Source organism: Embiotoca jacksoni, unplaced genomic scaffold, assembly GCF_022577435.1.
Source record: "Embiotoca jacksoni isolate LCO1_2020_lvr unplaced genomic scaffold, fEmbJac1.0.p SCAF_6, whole genome shotgun sequence".
Taxonomy (NCBI): Eukaryota; Metazoa; Chordata; class Actinopteri; family Embiotocidae; genus Embiotoca; species Embiotoca jacksoni.
In genome coordinates this window covers 16,247,800-16,268,214 of record NW_027185414.1, presented here as the reverse complement: position 1 = coordinate 16,268,214, position 20,415 = coordinate 16,247,800, and the positions used below count along the sequence as shown (strand labels likewise).

At 39.1% G+C, this 20,415-nt stretch overlaps 1 protein-coding gene across 1 annotated transcript; it reads right to left on the bottom strand.

The window, feature by feature from the left end:
- Window positions 1-384: 384 nt before the first annotated feature.
- ric3a (RIC3 acetylcholine receptor chaperone a) lies at window positions 385-7,886 on the bottom strand. Its single transcript, XM_069173692.1, has 6 exons — window positions 7,745-7,886; window positions 3,228-3,445; window positions 2,996-3,071; window positions 2,526-2,622; window positions 1,540-1,697; window positions 385-1,421 (listed from the first exon to the last, which is right to left on the bottom strand). Exons 1-6 carry the CDS (start codon window positions 7,860-7,862, stop codon window positions 634-636), a joined length of 1,455 nt encoding a protein of 484 aa, XP_069029793.1. The 5' UTR covers window positions 7,863-7,886; the 3' UTR covers window positions 385-633.
- Between the last annotated feature and the right edge of the window lie 12,529 nt (window positions 7,887-20,415).

Here is a 20,415-nt window from a genome sequence, read left to right as displayed (position 1 = left end):
ATCACTGACTACATAATGCTCCTTAGTTCAAAACATTAAAGGCTCTTCACACCCACACAGATGTCTTTAATTAACTTCACGATTGAACATGTGCTCAAGCTCTATTGTATGCACATCACTGACCTAAAAGAGGTCTATTCAGGCAAATAAGTGAAAACACCTGTATGGGTGAACCTTGGGTGTTCTTTTATCCCTTTGAAAGCATAACGGCTTATGTCACAGAGTGGTATTAATAACATCAAATTATTGTGTCAATTCAGTTTTAAAAGAAAAAAAAAAAAGTGGGGCACTCTGAATGAAAAAGTACATTTTTAACCACTTAAATGGTCCTTCAGTCTGAACTTCTGGAAACTTTTTTCTGTCTGTATCAAAGCCATACTGGAAATACAAAGGAGTAGAAATGAATAAAGTACATGAGAGACATCAGAGGCTTTTACCATGTTGATGGTGTTAAAGGAGACTTTTATTTGTACAAAAGCATGACTTAAGAACAACACTGCATGTCTCTGTTTAGTTTAGGTTCTATACGGGAGTTTAAACATATAAGGGATTAGTATAAACACAGTATGATTCAATTTAGGGAAGACTGAGTTTACCGTATGTTTAAAATCCCCTTTTAGACATAAAAGTCCTTTATGTCTCTCTCCTGTTCCGCATCCTCAGCCCGCTCACCGCGACTTCTTTCGGCATGTCTGCGTGGATTCCACCCTCTCCAGCCGCTAACATCAACAAGTACTCCTCTTCATCCTCCTCTGCCTCTTCTTCTGGGTTTGGACAGCCTTCACAGCCAAACAGCAGACTCTCTGCCTCCATCACCGGATCCTCCTCATCAGCTTCATCCACCTCTGTCCCCTCGTCCTCTTCCTCCCCCTCCCCCTCATCTTCCTCCTCGTCCTCTTTAGGATAGTGGAAGACATCTTTGTGGTCACTGAAGGTTATTTGCTTCTTCCCCCCACTCAGACACTGCAGCTCTTTGCTCACCTCCAACCCAACTCTCTGTTGCTTTCTTTCAGGCTGCAATGACGGCAGACTGAGCAACAGTCTTTTCTCTGCTTCCGCCTCCTCCACCTCCTCCTCCTCCTCCTCCTCCTCATCCTCCTCCTCCACCTCCTCCTCCTCTTCTTCCTCCTCCTCCTCCTTCTCCTCCTCCTCTTCTTCCCCCTCTACGTCTATGTCTTCCTCAATTTCTTCTTCATCCTCATCTGCATCGTCTTCTCCCTCCTCCTCATTATCTTCATCTTCCTCTCGCACTATGGAGAGTTTCCTTGCCATCATCTCTTCCTCCTCTTGCTCCATCCTCTCTGCCAGGGCCTCAGCGGTGGGTTGGATGGAGGGTTTTTCCAGCCTAATCATTTGAAATCTACGTCTGTCACAGCTGTCAGATGGATCATCGTACTCTGGGTAGGTCTCCTCTGGGTAACCTGCATTCGTGTTCAAAATAAGACATCATCTGATATTCAGTATGGTTGTGTAAAACGGTATAATACTTTGCATTTGATTTAACTGGAGCTGCCTGGGGATTCATATTTAGGCATGTACCTTCCCAGTCTGCACCGTAGGGCACCTGCTCGGCCTCCATCTCTGGGGAAGCTCCCTCCAAACGGCCCTCTTGAATCATCAGTGTGATCTGTCTAAGTTGCTTGAGCAGTCTCTCCTCCTTCTTTGATGTTGTGGTTTTACTCTTCCTCCTTCTGCCACTAGAGAGCAGCACATAAATGGAAGCAGTCAGGCACAACAGAAATGTACAGCACATCACTCTGTGGCAGATCAGTAAACTGTTCTTTTTCAATTACGTGATCATTACATCCAGTTACCACATACAGCTACAATGCTGAATCATTTTTAGTTCCCAAAGTTTTCTGCAATAGTTAATACTAAATGGTGGAATGAGCTCCCCAACGACATCAGGACAGCTGAAACTCTGTACATCTTCCGCCGCGAACTAAAAACACACCTCTTCAGACTTTACCTTGAACAGTAGAACTTTAGTAGCACTTAAAATGACACTTACTGATAGAACTTTGTAGTTTGGCTTTCTTGAAGAAATTGTATTTTCTTGATTCTTGTTGTTCTGGGTTTTGTACCCTCATGGTTGAAATGCACTTATTGTAAGTCGCTTTGGATAAAAGCATCAGCTAAATGAAATGTAATGTAATACTAACCAACAAAAATGACTTTGACTACATCATTCAGTCTGTAAGTCTGTTAGTATTTGCTTGTTAAGGAGAATTGTTTTGTCCAAAAGTGAGAATGGTTTTAGCAATAAATAATGTTCCCTTCCTCATTTATGAACACAACAATTTATGTTATTGAATGACCAATGGACTGTTTCAATAAAGGAACAGCACTCAAGGGAAAATATGGTGAAATATGAGGGTTTTTTTCACCTCAGAATAATTTTCTCTTTCATTTTTGGTCTTTTCATTTTTATTGCCACGTTTAACCTGATGCATGATGTAAATTCTCTGGTATTTTGGTGCTACCAGAATTGAATTGTAGGATGTTAAAATAAAAATAAGTCTCACCTCCCAGAAGAACGTCTTTTCGCAGAAACGATCCTGTCCATCATCCTCTCTGTTTGCAGCAGTCTCTCCTGAAGCCTGGCGAGCTCTTCATTTGTCACTACACGATTGACAAGAGATGTTGTTTTAATATCAAAATATAATGTGTTTCTATGCAAACCCCATATGTATGTTTACGTCTGGGTGTGTTAAATTACATGTACACTGAAACACACACATACCCACACTGAGTATGTTTCAGACAGTGTTGTGCTGCTATACTGAAGGCAAAGTACCATTTACCTACCAAATGCCTTTCTCATATTTTACTATTGTACTTTTAGTTTCTCACTATTCTTTCATAGAAGAACTTCATGCCACTTATCCTTATAATTTTTTTATTTAAATCATTTCAGTGTGACGCAATGTACTAAAAGCAATGTTTTGGAAATTACACTGTATGACAAAGACTTTAAATTGCTGAAGATACTTACTAGTCATATTCCCCATGTTTGTCTTGGTTGCTGTAGTGTAGTTTCCTGATTTATTAGTCTTCCCCCTACATGTCAGCTGTGAATGTAAACATGTACAGTTTAGTGCTTCTTACTATTGTATTGTATAAATCTGACAACACTTTGTAGTTGCATATGGAACTTCATTCAAAGTGTATATGGTATCTTATTGTCATAAAACCTGTCTACCATGCAGGTCCGTTATAGTAATTACCTTATAGATTATATAAAAGATGTAAAGAAGTATCCCAAAGCCATAAATGGGAATGACTTGTCCCATCAGGTTGTGCTTTTTGCCTCGTCCAATGCCTTTTACTTTTGCCATGGCCTCAACACTGTGTGCGATGGAATACGAATGGTCCACACCCCACTTTTCAGGGTCGTCTGGCACTGATAGCCGATGCATCACAGGAGGGTAGAACCCGGGTCCAACTGAGGGAGACAAAAATCAATCAATTAATCATTAAGGCAAATTGATCCTGCAAAAATATCCCATACAGTCCATCCTCAATCCGTGGTATCTTATTTTCACTAGGGCTGTAACTAATAATTATTCATATGTGGATCATTCTCTAGGTCCATTGATTAAAACATTACAGAAATTTCCAGCAAATTGTGAATGTAAAATTTCCCAGAGCCTAAAGTGATGTCATAAATGGCTTTTGTCTGAGTAAGCTTTCAAAAAAAGATACAGTTACTATACGGGCCTGATTATTTCAGATCTGATTCATTCATTTCAGAAATGAACTACATAAGTGACAGGAGTGAATTATATATCACTACATAAAATGATTTCCAATTTTGTCATGGTGAATAAGGGTCAAGCAATTTGGGTAATGAATTCAGAATTTTTAACTAAAACTTTCAGCATTTTGTATTACTGTATTCAACATTTAATAACACATTTGGATGTCCTTCAAACACATGAAAAACTCAAATTTAAAAAAAAAAAAAAGCTAAATATTGAGAAATGAGGCCTCTACCATGAAACAACATCAGCGGGTTATCCAGATATCACTGGGATTAGCCTAGTTTTCCAGCTGGCTGACTTTTAACCGGAAGAGATCACAATGATAACACATTTGCAGCTCATGTTTGGTTGTGTTTTCTCTTTGCAGCAATTATTTTTCTTCTCCAGTTGTGAAGATATTTTCTGGATTTGCTGTTGTCTTATCTCTTCGCTTGTATTTTCTGAAGTTACAGTGCATTTAGCTCTCAGTGCCACCAAACATCAACATTATGAACAATCAATTCAAGCCATTCAAATAATTAAAAGGAAGGGCAACATAATCTCACATTCGAGAAGCCACAATCATGAAATTTGGCAAGAAAAAAAAAGTTGGCTCGTATACAAAATCAGCCAATCCATTTTCTGTCAATCCACTCCTAAATGTGTCAACTAACTGTTTCAGCTCTATTGGAAAAAAACATTTCACTAGCCTACTTTAACTTATATCCCAAAGCGTAATATTTAATGAGGTTTTATATGCAAGAATTGTACAATTGTTATTTTGTAAAGTAACTAAAGCTGTCAGATAAATGCAGTGTAGTAAAAAGAAGCAACAATATTTCAAGTATAAAGCAGCATGACAATGAAATACTCAAGTACAATAGAAGCACCTTAAACATTTCACCTATAGTACTTGAATTAATCTACTTAATAACGTTCCACCAGTTCACATATTTCGAATAGATAGTTTCTTCACAATCATTGTCTATCTCTTATAATAATCTCTGCACTTACTTACAGTATATCCATCCCTTTACTTTAACATTTTAAAATGATCTACAGAGTTCCTCCATCTTCTTATAGTTGTCCAGTTTTATGAACATACAGTGTAGTTTACATGTCACCTGTGGTCTAATGGAATTGAGCCGCAGGTGTCGCCGTTTCAGCAACGTCACTCATTAGTCCTGGGTCCCGTCCTCTTCTCTCTGTACACCAACTCTCTCGGCTCTGTCATTCACTCACATGGCTTTTCCTACCACAGCTATGCTGATGACACCCAACCGATCCTCTCTTTTCCCTGATCTGAAACACAGGTAGCAGCACGAATCTCTGCCTGTCTGACTGACATCTCTCAGTGGATGTCCTCACACCACCTGAAAATCAACCTCGACAAGACCGAACTGCTCTTCCTTCCAGGGAAAGACTCTCCCACCCTCGACCTGACTACTACCTTCAACAACTCTGTTATCCCCGACCCTGACTGCTAAGAACCTCGGCGTGACACTCGACAGTCAACTCTCTCTTACTGCCATAATCACTGTAACAACACGTTCCTGTAGATACATGCTGCACAACATCAGGAGAATACGTCCTCTTCTCACTCAGAAGGAGGTGCAGGTTCTGGTCCAGGTTCTGGTCCATGCTCTGGTCCAAGCTCTGGTCCAGGCTCCGGTCCAGGCTCTGGTCCTCTCACATATAGACTACTGTAACTCCCTCCTGGCAGGTCTACCTGTTAGTACCATCCGACCTCTGCAGCTCGACTGGTCTTTAACCTCCCGAAATTCACTCCCACTACTCCGCTCCTCCTTCGCTCCCTTCACTGGTTACCAGTAGCTCTCCGCATCCGTTTCCAAACATTGGTACTTGCGTACCCTGCTGTGAACAGATCGGGTCCAGTCTACATCCAGGACATGGTCCAACCCTACATCCCAGCCCGCTCCCTCCACTCTGCTTCTACCAATCAGCTTGTTGCTCCTCACTGAGCTAAACACTCTACAAAATCACGACTGTTTGCTGTCCTGGCTCCTAAATGGTGGAATGAGCTCCCCAATGACATCAGGACAGCAGAAACTCTGTACATCTTCTGCCGCAAACTAAAAACACACCTCTTCAGACTTGACCTTGAACAGTAGAACTTTAGTAGCACTTAAAATGGCACTTACTGATATAACTTTGTAGTTTGGCTTTCTTGAATAAATTGTATTTTCTTGATTCCTGTTGTTCTGGGTTTTGTACCCTCATGGTTGAAATGCACTTATTGTAAGTCGCTTTGGACAAAAGCATCAGCTAAATGAAATGAAATGTAATGTAATAGACTGGAGCTGTACATCCGGGCACTTTGCGCTTGCGTCCTGGCCCCGCCCCTTTTTTTAATAGGGAAAACACACCTTTTCATATTGCTGGCGGTAAACGAACACTCCGATGTTCGACTACAAGTCTGGTGTGGTTGTTAAAAGTTTGAAATGTATTATTATATCGACATTATATTTTATTATCACGGTCTAGTGGAGAGAGGAACACCTGGAACAATCGCTCATAACCCCAAAATAATGCGTCAAAACCGCCAAAACGCGTCTGTTGCTAACCGCTGGACCACTGCGGAAGGGAAGCGCTACCAAAACACAGATGATCAAAACACAGATGATCAAAACACAGATGATCTCCTCAACTCTGGACCCACGAAATGTGGCTGCACAGAAGAGAGAGCAACTCCTGTTTGGAGAAACAAGGTGAGAAACTGGTGAAGACTGTTGCTTTCTAACGATTTTTCTGTGGATGTTGTCAGCTCTCTGAAAATTGTTCACTTTTTAGGCAAATTGCGGTACAGTCAGGGACACATGGGAGAAGCGCGTTTTAAAATAGGTAGAAGTGTCTTCTTCTAAATGATTTGGTTTGTTTGTTGGTCAGCATGTTCTTATTGATTCATTCTGATCAGCAGTAGCTTCTGACAGCCTATAATGTTCAGGTTCGTTTTGTATGTTGCTTCTAACTGAACCATCATTCACACAATGAATCTACATTGTATCTATTGTATTTTATGAGTTTAATAATTAAACCCACATTAGGCCTGGTGGTGATGTGTAACACAGAGTTGTCCCACTTCCAAAATATGCTCGACTCTGCTTTTATTCACTTGATCTGTAAAAGTCGCTCTCTTGTTGTGGATGATGTCTCGGAGAATATTGTGGTTCCAGCAATCTAAAACAGCCCTTTAGTTGTGACTGCAATGTTCAATATTTCCTTTCTGGATGGTGCATCTTCTTTTCTTTCTGGACTTTTATGTAATTGTTTAAACAGTCTGCGCTGGTTATGTTTGAGCGACAAATCTCTCCAGGTTTATGTAAGACGTGCCCCTATTGTGATGACTGATGCATTTTGACAACATCTGCAGGCATGTGGTTGTCACCCACCATGTGAAGCTCAGACCGAGTTAAGTCACAGACAAATGGAAAAAAAAAGCCAAATACTGAGTTTGCGTATGACTGTAAAGATTAAAATTATAGGGTTTGAAATGGAAGTACAGTGATTAGAACAGACTTGACTTGTGGTGACTGCCCACCTCTGTCTTTAGACTCAAGTCAACAGACACAGCAGCTTAATTAATGTCATGCTTGTCATGAGATGTTAACATTTAATATAACAATAACACACGTTGCAACAATAACCTCATATCATGCAGCCTAGGCTGAAGTTCCCCAGTAAGACTTAACAGACAAAAACATGGTTAACCACATTCAAATGCATTTAATACTTCGATATCACCAGAACATATACCAAATATATGCTCTTCAAAGTATGTCAAATATGTTGTTGTATTTACCTCTTACCCATTGTATAGCATTATGACAAACATGTGCGCACTACGACAGGGCCTCTAGGCCGAATGCACTCTGTAGAGAGCAACAGCTGGCAACAACAACAACAGCAGCACCAACAAAAAAAGACATTGGAGATGGAGCACGATGGAGATGGATGGATCATGATCAGATAAGCCGCCTTACCCTCAGGCTGCCCCATCTCCTTTTTCCCTCTGGGTAAAAGCATTCTGGGCAGGAAGAGAGAGATACAGAGAACAGAGCATGATATAAGAGTAACCTTCTGGCAAGTTGTAATAGACATTTTGTCTCAGAAACTGATGGCCAGGCGTTTGTTTCTCTTGAACAGTAAAGCTAGTATCCACAGATGTCATCGCTCTTCTGGTGACGTTCCTGCCTAGATTAGAGCAGATTAGACAAGCTGCGTTCAAGTGCTGTTTGGAATATTGACCACAAATCCCCAAAGAGGGAATCAGGTGGCCTTTTTTATTTTTATTATTTATTATTATTATTATTATTATTATTATTATTACTGTTACTATTATTATTATTATGTTTTACTTTTGATTAATCCTTTACATTATTGGGAGGCTGTGGCTCAGTTGGTAGAGGGGGTTGCACACTAATCAGAAGGTTGGTGGCTCAATCCCCAGCTCCTCCTGCTCACATGCCTAAGTGTCCTTGAGCAAGACACTGAACCCTAAATTGCTCCTGATGGTGTACCATCAGTATGTTGTAAGTTGCTTTGGATAAAAGCGCCAGCTAAATGTAATGTAATTATTAGTTGGAGTATATTATAAACAGATAAATGAACAAGGCATTTTAACCGTTGGAGGCACCACAATATCAAAAAGATAATCTCTCCAAATTGATTTACTTTGATCATGATTCAGGGTCATTGCTGAAAATAGTCTGAATGTTTGTAAATTTGTGGGTGCTTTTTCTCAAACTAATGATGGGTAGAAAAAAATAGCCATTTTAAGGTGAGGCAGCTCCATGTGTTTCTGATGGCTGGTTTAATGAGCGGTGTTTGTCAGGACGGTCAGAGCTTTGCTAATTGACGTTAGACTTCATTGCAGCTTCCAGCCACGCTGTTGTTATTTACATTTGATAAAAGTGGTGGACTGATGGCTTTGAATGGAAAGTGCATTGCAGAGATGTGTCAGAGAAAAAATAACAAGAAGCAGACCTAAGGTTTAAAGTGTTTTACATCTGTAGCAGTGTCATAGTGTCATAAATGTCTTAAAGTGCCTTAAAGCGATAGTGAAGAAGTTTGGAGGAGGAATACATTAAAAAAGCAATTTTATTGTTTTTCATCTTGCCATTGTATTTCTAAATGCTCAAATTCAGATGGAAGAAGATGCTAAAACTAAGCCATCATGACATGGTACTGAACCCGTGTGTTTTCTGCTCCTGGCTGCGTGCATCCTCTATTTATCTGTGACAGTGCTTTTTATGACGAAGAATACAATACATTTTTTATTAAAAACAAACAAAAAATGTAAGAAAACAAGAGGTTCAGCCTTGATATCCAAGCCACCAAAAGTCATGCAGTAATAATTATTCCCTGGTGCAGGTTTTGAATACACAATTTACAAAAATTCACAGCTTAGGCGTTTATGAATGGCACTTGAATGCAACACATGACCTGTCAACCCACCCACTTTGTAGACCCTCTGGAGTGTATTTTATCCTAAAGAGCAGCAGATGGCAGTGCAGGCTCAGGTACAAAGGTATGACATGTGGAAGACCAGATGTCACTGACTCAGAGACCCAACAGTCCTCTAACTTACTGCGTAGTGTAATTATGGTGAGTAACAGATTTGTCTAAAAGTCGAGCAACTAAGGAGTTTTTTTTTTTATTATTTGTCTATTCTCTCCCTGTAACCATGTGCAGGCTTACCACATTTGCTTGATGGTACAGCTTATGTGCTGCTACAATAATAGTACACACATTCAGTCTGATCTAAGAAGACATCACTTTGCTGTCACTACTGGGAGGGCTTTGTAGGCCTCAATGTTAGAAACCTTGTAATACTTATGTTTCATTACAAGTTAGTTAGATACCTAATTGGTAAATGAGATAGTTTTGAACTTCTTTGTCCACAATGTGGAACAGATAATGTGAAAAATGGTCTGATTTAGATGAAACATGGAATACAGACAGTCAATGGGGACAGATATGAATGAATCATGACATAGATGCAGATGAAGTTGAGCAAGTGAAAAATGTAAAAAGTGGCTGTAAATTTTTTATTCTAATAACACTGTAATATTAAACTGCAATAGTGCCATGTTTCATCTAATTCATTTTTTTGTGATATTTGTGTTGAACTATGGGATATTGAAGCCATCAGTCTTTTATATAAGAAAGAGTGGAACTGAGAAAAAAAACAAAGCTAATTGATTAGATTTATTGAGGTTAAAAAAGTAGGTAAGAACATTATTACTATATTACACTATTTGTGGCGTTAGTTCGATCATATATTGTAATTTTAAAGGTGTGACAGTCCAGTTTAGCACTAGCTCAAACCCACATTAGAATCAGAATCAGCTTTACTGGCCAAGTCCAGTCAAGGCTGTGCATTGTTTTTGTTCTTGAGGCTGTGCACTTCAACTAATTCCATGTGAATGAGTCTTAGTTTTGATTTGAGTAGTTTTGAACCATCATGTGTGTGAGAAGTACACCCTTTTTAATACATAGTGCCCAAAGTTTAGGGGTTTAAAATTAATTTTACAGATACACTTGAAGTCAAACAAAATCATCCTATATATATATATCCGAGCTCACAGTATGCTGGTTGGTTCCATTTGTTGTAAAAAACATTAATAAATGCCAGTGTGCCCGTTCCTTTGGCAGCCATACTTGCCCAAACCATAACGTAACCACCACCATGTTTGACAGATGAGGTGGCATGCTTTGGGTCATGAGCCGTTCTCTTGTTCGCTGACTAGGAAACATGCATGCCTACAACCTGGAGAGCATTCCTGACTTGCTCTGAAGTCATGAAGACGTTTTTCTTCATGTGCAGCTTTTGTAATACTCAAGATGTGGACTATATACAGATAAAGAACATTTTATACATACGGCTGACAGTAGGGCTGGGTAATGAACTTCAACACTTTGATGGCAGCGATTGAATTGATTTGGTACCATCACCAATCAAAAGGTGCTTTGTCAGCCGGTACCAATTTTTGATACCTAGGCTTCATCCAAACTAACATGTTTTTGTTTTAAAACGCATGATGTTTGCCACGTCTACAAAGGAGTAAATCTCATCAGCATCATTAGGCATTTTCCATACCTAGCCTCTACTTGGGTGGCCCGCCCACGGAGACCCCAAGGTGGTATATAACTATCACAATTAGTGGAGCTGGTATAATGTTGAATGTACAGTTTGAATATTGAAACAGCCAGTAAGCACAAGGACCCGTCCTGAAATCGTGCTTCTGACAGCTCAAAACACCGTTACACTGTCGGTGGTCGTATCATTATATGGGTGCGCCATAGGGAAGCTTAGTGCTAAAGGTAGATTACAGGCGAGCCGGCGATTCTTGTGCTTACCATGTAATAGGATCCTGCTGGTAATTGGCAGCAGTATTGAAAATTATTGAACAATACCCAGAATTAGCTGGAAGCAAGAATAACCTAGCTGAATGAGAAGTGAATATAATCATTTAGCAATTATTTACATACAAAAAGAGGTCTCCTTTTTGAACAAGATTTCTAACCTGGTTGAATAAAGAAATACGAAACCAAAGAACAACAACATATAATCTCCATACACAAGTCAAACCGTTTGTGTACATTGTTAACACGAATGCAATAGTGTAAGGGTGCAGAGTGCAAAGACTGTTGGAATAACTACTGAATGGACAAAGGTCAAGTGGGTTGGACCGAGGGGACTTATTAGCAAAGACCATGGCGGAGATGATCCCACATGTATCTTTCACAGAATACTTAATCAAGAGTCTAAAGGTTTTTTGAAACAGTGATCAATGAGTTAAACCCTGCAGGGGTCAGATAAATAATTGATGGAATACATGGACTCAAGTATAATTAAGGTTTAATTGTTCCTGCCTTTAATTGATGAATATAATCAATCTTATGTATCTGAGTAGACTATATCTCCATTCACATATGTCAACACAGTGACTCACTGAGAGGCAGGCAACATGTTTTTTTTTTTTTGCCTTGTGAAAGCACAGGTCTGCAGCCAAACCGCTCTCAACAACTCATAAACCAATGAGGATACACTCCTGATAAAACCGGCCACGCCAGAGGTTTGTGTCAGAATTGCAAACAAAAAGTACGGCGGTGAAAACGAGACAGCTGGCAGTGTAACCGCGAAGCTGTGAGGGCACAAGTGATCAGGGAGAAAGAAGCAGATTGAATGTAAACAGAAGGGGGAAAAAACTAGTCCAGTTCATGCGATTACACATAATTTGTCACATTTTTTTTCTTTGCTTCCATGAGTTTTAGTCTCTCTCCAATTCTTCATTTTGTTTGAACCAACACTTAAATTCTTGCATTCCTTCACTACCTACCTTCAGAACTGATGTTGTTTTTTCTTAAATCCATATATAGCACATCTCTTGAGGAAATGCTTTAGAAAGGTTGTTTTGTCCTATGTGTGACGTATTTAGGCAGCCGGCCACAAAGGCTATGAATGTTTCACAGTGAGGAGCCATTTGCTAATTAGAAAGCTATTAAGAGGTGTTTGAAGCTGGCCCCTTGTCTGCTGCTCGGTACCCCAGTGGAATCTGTACCTTGGAACCTCTAGGTTTGGCTGGCTTTGACACCCTGTCTAAATATGTGTCCACTTTTGAGCAGTAGTCCTATCTTAAGATGACGACCTCATCTTTTTTTCAGTGGTTAGAATGGTAGAAAGAACAGTGTTGTCTGATCTGTAGCTGGTTGGTGCTGCAAGGTTAGAGAAGGGATACTGGGAACACCTGTCTGCTTTATTTTTTATATGTTGACAAGCTATCATCTGATTGAGTGGTAGATGTACCAATTTTTCATTGTCCTGAAATGGTGACTTCGGGAACAGACTAATTTTGAAACTTGTTTAATAGATTTAAATTACGTCTCTGACATATTAGCTATTTACTTCAGCAATTCTACAGTTTTTTTTTTTTAAATTTTTTTAATAGATAAGAAAACAAACAAAAAAGGCCACTAGAGAGGAAAAGGTGTCTTTACATTTTGTAAGCACCACTCTTCTGATATAGAAGAGATTATGAGGTATAGACAAATAGACCATCAAGGCCTTCTTTATGGTGGCCTATAGTGCATCACTGGTCCCAGTTTACCTGTCGAGCAGATCAAAAATCTTAATCTAAGTGGTACTTCTGGAAACACATCAATGGGATTTTAGGTAATTGAAGAATGTCAGGCATGCCCGAACGTTGTCCCTGAGTTGTTTTTTTTAGTAAAATACATTTACCGAAATACAACACACAACACACTGTATGCATGTTGTCTACCAATCAAAACCTCAAGCCTGCTGTTTTTTCTTGTCTCAAGATACAATACATTTCCAAATCGAACCAGTATGCTTACTTTATTCGACTTTGCATACTTTGCTGACACCTAACATAAAAAGTAGTAAATTGATACATATGAGAGCAACAAGAACTCTATTGAATTGGTCATTTAAGAAGGCTCAGTAGAATTACTTTATTTCAGTGTTGGTGTTAAAACAAAATCTTTCTTAAGGGTTCTGACCGGCATCCTTTTTCTGTAGTTTTGTGACAGTCAAACAATAATTTTTCAATCTTGGACTGTGATCTGCCGGCCTACAGGTGACATCTTTGTTTGCTGACCACACGGGATGCCGGCAGGCAATGGTATCAAAGTTCTTACCATTTCCGCAAATTGGCTGAACAGTCAAATGATCATTAGAGATGATAGAACATTTACCCTTGATTTCTCCCCCTAAAAATATTAGGACATTCTAATCTGGATTTTGTGCTTGGATACTTGGGATAGTGCCTTGTGACTTAAAAAAAGAATCCTATATCCACAATACAGCTGAAAATTCTGTCATAGCTGGCATGGATGAACATTATTGGCCATGCCATACACCCTCCATAAGCTTTTAATCCTAGGAAACAAATATGCATTTGTGTACCCTCTCTGGATGAATGGATTATAGATTATCACTGCCAACCAGCATATGATGCCAACAGAGATTATGGCTGCTGTATGTTGAATAAAGCAGATACCACTGTTTGGGAAATTGTGGCACCATGAACTACTTCAAGGTAATATGGATGTGCTGCAATATTTGACACATAGAGGGTATTAGGGATTTTGGCTGAAAGGATTCTTTTTCTTAACGGGCTGGTATTTTAAAGACAGTTGAGTTTTCGAATCCCCATTTTCACCCTTGCTCCCTGTTTCTGTTTTCTATTCCTATTATTCCAGGCAACTCAACTGTGAACTGGCTCAAAATGTATTTCCATATTTTCTCATAATTGCAGCATTGTTGAAATAAGACTTTCATCGTTCTCATGGAAACCCCTGAGTACACATCAAGCTGTGCAATTACTCAAAAAATAAAACCCACTAATGTCAGAGTGGTGAAAATATCAGAGTGCACTCCCATTCCCAAAATCCAGCTGGGAAGTATTAAATTTTGAATTTGACCACATGCATATTCACAGCCACAAGCTCTTTAAAGAAATGACATACAGACTGTTGGCCCATTTTGGGTGTTGCCTTTGATGCTTTGTCTTCTTGTGGTGATGCCATACTGGAGGTATGTCCAATTCCCTCTGCAGTGCACCAGCACTGTTAATACCAGCACTTGTCTTTTATCTGTTTACTGTGCCTCTCTCTTATCGAGCCTTTAATTACTTAATTATTCTTCATTGGGCTCAATTAAAACACAATGGACTCTGCTGCTGTAAAAGTCAACCATTTCTGCTCTTGCACAGAAAGATATACAAAGAATGGGAGAGACAGACTGTTGTAGCTGGCCTTCTATTATGTACTTGGAATAAATGATATTCTGTTATTCTTTGGATGAAAGTCTGGCCTTTCTGATTATTATGCTAAAATATAACATTGACTTTTATAAAATGTTCAGGCTCCTCGAATCGAGTGAGGAATAGATTCACATACATGGCAATCAACACACCTTCCCCAAACAAAATTACTTTTTAGAAATAGAAATCGCTTTCTTTCTCTGTTCATGGAAGTGATTTGTTGCGCAATGTCACCTTACTCAATAGAAGCGAACCAGGTTTACATCATGTTTTTTTTCCACTCTTCCCTGTGCCTCTATCTAAATCAGTCAATTTATTTCCAAATTGCATGTCGAGTGTAGGAGCAAGGGCTTATGGCAGTATATTAAATCACTTCACTCCAACAGTATATATTTTGAGGTTTAATTTTTTTCCTCTTTTCCCTGATATTGATGGGGATGCACCAGGCTTTGAGTGTCATGAAGGACACACTGTCACAAATTTGAATCCTGTATATTCATAGAAGAAAGACAGTTGTGAAAAGTGAATGAAGTGGATTAATGGAGTCGAAACATGTTTGACAATATGGGCAAGACCTTGGCTGTCTTTTAGTTGTATGGTTGCCAGTCTGAACACACTTTAATTTATTAGCATGAGAAGGACAGACACTATCACTAAAGGATGCAATTTAAATATGTGGTGCCTTTATGGGCTGTCATGAACAAAACAAGCACCCTTCTTTCTGTGGGGAATTTGAATGTGAGTGCTTCCTGAAAGTTGCACCTACTCTGTACAGCCTGGATGAAGAGATGTTTTCATGTCCGTGTACAGGTATAGTTAGGAAATTCGGTTTAAGATCTTGTTGCTCAATAAATGTTCTGTTATAGTTTGTCATTTTTCTTAGTTGACGTATATGCATACAGTAAACTGCTCTTATGCAATTGTGCATTTTTTTTGTCCAAAACTGAAAGCAGATATTCGAACCCCATCTGAAATGGTTTTTTTTTTTCAATTGTTTAACACTAATAGTAGCTTATATACATGTCTTTGTTAATCTATGAATAAGTATTTTTCATGGCAGGCCTTTGGACTTGTTATAGCAGGAAGTGAAATAAATTATATTCACAACAGTTCGGTTCAGTTCGAGTCTTAAGCCCCTTTTCTACTGCGGACATCAACTCTACTCTACTCACTTTTGGTACCAGGTACTTTTTTTGGATTTAGTTTTCCACTGCAAATAGTACCCCCTCCATGTGGCATCGTTGCTATAGCAACACAGCATGAAACTGCTGTATCGTCATCAACTTGACACCCACTCGCTGAATTCTTTGGTTGGCTACCAGACACTTCCTCATTTGACCACTGTGGTTTTGTGGGTTTCCATTTATCGAGTACTCCAGTGAATAAAAAGCAATGCAGACGCTATACTTCACTGGTTACTAGTAGCTGCCCGCATCCGTTTCCAAACATTGGTACTTGCGTACCGTGCTGCGAACAGATCGGGTCCAGTCTACATCCAGGACATGGTCCAACCTTACACTCCAGCCTGCTCACTCCGCTCTGCATTGGCCAATCAGCTTGTTGCTCCCTCGCTGCGAGCTAAACACTCTACAAAATCACGACTGTTTGCTGTCTTGGCTCCTAAATGGTGGAATGAGCTCCCCAATGACATCAGGACAGCAGAAACTCTATACATCTTCCATCGCAAACTAAAAACACACCTCTTCAGACTTGACCTTGAATCGGTAGCACTTTCGTAGCACTTAAAATGACACTTACTTTTAGCACTTTGAAGTTTGGCTTTCTTGAAGAAAATTGTACTTTCTTGATTGTTGTTGTTCTGAATTTGTACCCTCATGGTTGAAATGCACTTATTGTAAATCGCTTTGGATAAAAGCGTCAGCTAAATGTAATGTATACTAGCTTGACTAGTTAACGATGGCGGATATGTGCATGTTGTCCTGTGTGGCGTATGCAGTGATGCAGTGATGCAGTTATGCAGTGATTCAGACGATTCTCTCTGACCAATGATTGGTCTGCCGTTTTTTCACATCACCTTTCAGTATGAGCGTGGCTCGTTTGGGACATTGGCAGAGTTGATATCAAAAGTAGTAGCAATAGTGGTACCATCCACAACTTTTGCCTGATGAAAACCCACAAAAAAGCAAGTAGAGTCAAGCTCGGTACCGGCAGCGGAAGAATCAGTGGTAAGCTATGCCAGTGAGCCAGACTGCACATTACCAGAAACCTGGAACAAGCTCACATAAATGAAATTGTGGTGTGTTTTTAATGTCACATCTGGGCTTTTCCTGCTATCACAAGCCAAAATGGCCTCTGTGAAGATGATCTATTGCTTGTTCTTCAAATGTCAGTTTTTATCCAACTATCAGTCGATAAAGAAAAGCAGCAAATCCTTGTAAGGTGCTGAACTTTAGTTTAAAAAAAAAAATCAACGATTTGTTAGGCAAAGTATTGGCAAAATAATATTCACTTAGTTGACTAATCCGTTAATGGAATATTTTTTCAGCTCTGTATGCAGGGACTGTGGTAAAGTGTGCATTGTTATCCACATTTGAATGATTGGTTGTGTTTTTAATCCGCTCTATGACGGGAGGCTTGTTGTGGTCATTCAGAACAGCTACAAACACTTTTGGTCAGAAGACACATTATACGAACTAGCTTGTTTCAAGCATTTCATTGATTTGACCGTTTAAGTTACATAAGATTTGCTATTTGTTTTCTTTATGTGTTTACATGGAAGTATTTTTATATTTGCATTTGTGCATGTATGTAGTTGGTCAGTTGTGCAGTGCAGAATCTGGTTTGGTCTAAATGAACTCTGGTCCGTTTGTCAGGTTGTTCGTGCTGGTGAGAAAGTTGTTGATCAAACAAATGGACCAGGACCAGATTTCAGTCGATTTCAAAGCAAACTGTGGTGCAGTTTGTTTGTGGCCTGAAAGCAAACTAACCAACCGCAGCATTTTCTGATCGTACATTTGTGATTAGCATGAATACAAAAGTAAAACTACTGAGAAATGGTGAATAAAAGCTTTTGTAAACTGTTCTGTATGAGTAGTCTGTAAAAGCAAAGGATATTTTTATGTAAATCACACGACAACCATGGTAACGCATGTAGTACATGCATCAGCGAATGACTGCAGAGATTTTTGCTGTCAGTTAAAAGTGTTAAAACTGGATCTTTGGTGTTTTCAATGTACTTTGTCAGTTCATTAAGACCATTAAAAAAAGACCAATTCTACAGTGAACCCCCCCCCCCCCAAATATTTCTCTGCAAGACAACATTTTTATGCATTTTCTATCAGTTTGTCATTATTCATGATTGGCAGTTAATTTGCAACCTATTCATAAAGCTTATAAGTTACTTGTTTTGTGAATACAAGTGTACAGCAGCCTTTAATTGCAGACTGATTGCTGACAGTCACTGCAATTTAATTTTCCTATGTTGGTCCTGATGATGCAGGTTCCCTCAATGACTTGGCTGCTTGTCAGTCTGTGTGACTTCATATTTACTCCTCTTGGTTTGTGTGCACCCACACCACCGGACCCCCAAACTATAGGCTTGAACACGCTGTCCAAGGTTAAAAACTTTTCAGCAACATTAGTCGGCTCATTTATTTATTTTTTTGTCTTTACTAAAATTCACAAAGTTCATTGTGTTGCATGTGGGTGCTTCATTTTTTAAGTATTAAATAGCAGCATGTCTCCCCTGTGTGTTTGTGGCACCTTGAATGCCCTTAACCAGCACTAATAGGAGATAATGATTGGCGCTCAACAAAAAGAGAGATTCATTTTGAATTATTAACAAGTTAACTTTGTAGTGGAGGCGCTTTATCCCCGAGGACAAACAGCCCAAATGTTTGCAAAATATAATTAAGCCGAGGCATCTTTAAATGTCATTGCTGCCTGTGCCATGTTTCAAATTGTTCTGCATCAACAGAATTTAACGAGATGGCTAAGGAATCCATTTCCTGCAAGCATGTGATAAGCCACACATACAGTGGAGCACTTTCATTGATTGCCAAAATAAAGCATTTTGTATGCAAATGGGGGAATGGAGTGGCTAAGCTGATTCAGCCTCATGGACACCAAATAATGGTCTTTACAATTAATACTTTTACATGCTATCCATTGAAAATTTCATCTTCCATTTAATGGCTCTAAAACATTTACACATGCCCGAAAAAGAAGGGGAAAATGCGCTGTGTTCCAATGGATTAATATGAAAGCCAACAAACAAATAAAGCCATGCGTCCCTCCCTCCCCCTAGAGTATTGGTCCCTTTCCTGTCGTCTCATGCTCCTGCACATTTTGGATTAACAGATAATCTTTGAACATGAAGGAAGGTCTGCTAACCCCAAGGGGGTGAGATGTAGTGAGTGAAAGAGAGCGCAGGATCGGAGGCAGTGCTGCATTGTTTGAACGTAATGTGCTTGTCTTGTTCTTGTAAACATGTGGCTGTTTTTGTAGTGGTGATATGGCCTGAAATACGCCTCCTGCACTCTTGCAGGTTGTGTTACAGGAGACCCACAGGTATGAATAGATAAAGGGTCCTGGGTAATGTGGATGTCAACTTAAAAAGGAACCCTTTTAACTGTATGTCCGGGAGTCATTGTGGGGACCAACCAACCACTTGTAGTCACTTAGTGTCTCCATGGATCCTGCTGTTGACCTTCCTGGTCGCATCTATTAAACACTTGTGTTAAGAACAACCACTGAGTCCAGCTTCAGGACAAAAGTATATATGGATAGACTTTTCTCTATCTTGGCCAATTGATGGATGGACCAGTTTTTAATCGGGCCTGTACTTTGTCCCAGATTCTTTCGTAGTTTATTCGATATGCTTCAATGGGAGTCGTAGTATTGAATGGTTATTGTGTCCTTTCTGGACCTCTGTTTTGTGTTGTGTCCTGGTCAATGCTGTGTAACTTGTAAGCAATTTTCAAAACACATTCATCCATTAAAGATTCTATATATTGCCATTACTATTATTATCATCATTAGTATTATTGACAAATAAAAAACATTTTTTTTTCACAGTTGTATAGGTTGGAAACAAAGCTTATTAAAAAAAAAAAATAATCTAATTTATTGTAGTTTGTACATTGCTTTGAACTTACAAAATTCAACAACAACCACTTTTAATTTTCTTTGAATGCCATTGGGTTATCATTTTTGAATATTCGAATAATCATTAAAATTGCCTATATAGAACAATAGTCCTTCCTTGTTTCCCCTGTTTTTATTGAGGTCTGGTTGTAATGTGTTACTCCCATCAGAAGGTGGTGGTAATGCATCTAAAAGCTGTCTGCCAACCGCAATTAAACACATTAATAGTACGATTATTGTTGATTAGTTCCGAGCAATTCTCAAACAGTATTTTTGCTTGAAATGCCCATCCATAGTCCTTATACAGTGTTATGTAGAATTTATTCACAGAATTATAAAGTAAAAAGTAAAACGTAAATGTTTTTCAGGATTTTATGTTATGTCATTTACGTTACCGTTGATGTATTTCATATTTAATAGAAGGCAAACCATCATATGTACTGAGACAACAACTTGTCCATAAATTTATATTCAACTCTTGTGCTGTCTTTGTCCCATATCATTTTTGTCCTGTTAAAAGTTACATTTATAGGGAATCATTGTTCAAGAACTGCAACACAATTTCACAAAGCACAAGTTTCACAGTGATGAGAGTGAAGTGTCATCTTCATCTGATTAACAGAAAATATAGAAGATAATGTTTCTAAGTAGTTTCTTGATGTTGTGTTTGTACTGTAAGAGCAGTGCTTCCACTTTCAGTGTCTGTATTGATGGATCCAGTTAAATTCTACTCGTATATTTGAGTGCACAGGTTC

Coding starts and splice junctions, on each gene's coding strand:
- ric3a (XM_069173692.1), bottom strand. CDS start 7,862: ATGTCTATTACAACTTGCCAGAAGGTTACTCTTATATCATGCTCTGTT. Junction 3,446..7,744: donor GGAGATGGGGCAGCCTGAGG/GTAAGGCGGCTT, acceptor TGTCTCCCTCAG/TTGGACCCGGGTTCTACCCT. Junction 3,072..3,227: donor TCTTTTATATAATCTATAAG/GTAATTACTATA, acceptor TTACATTCACAG/CTGACATGTAGGGGGAAGAC.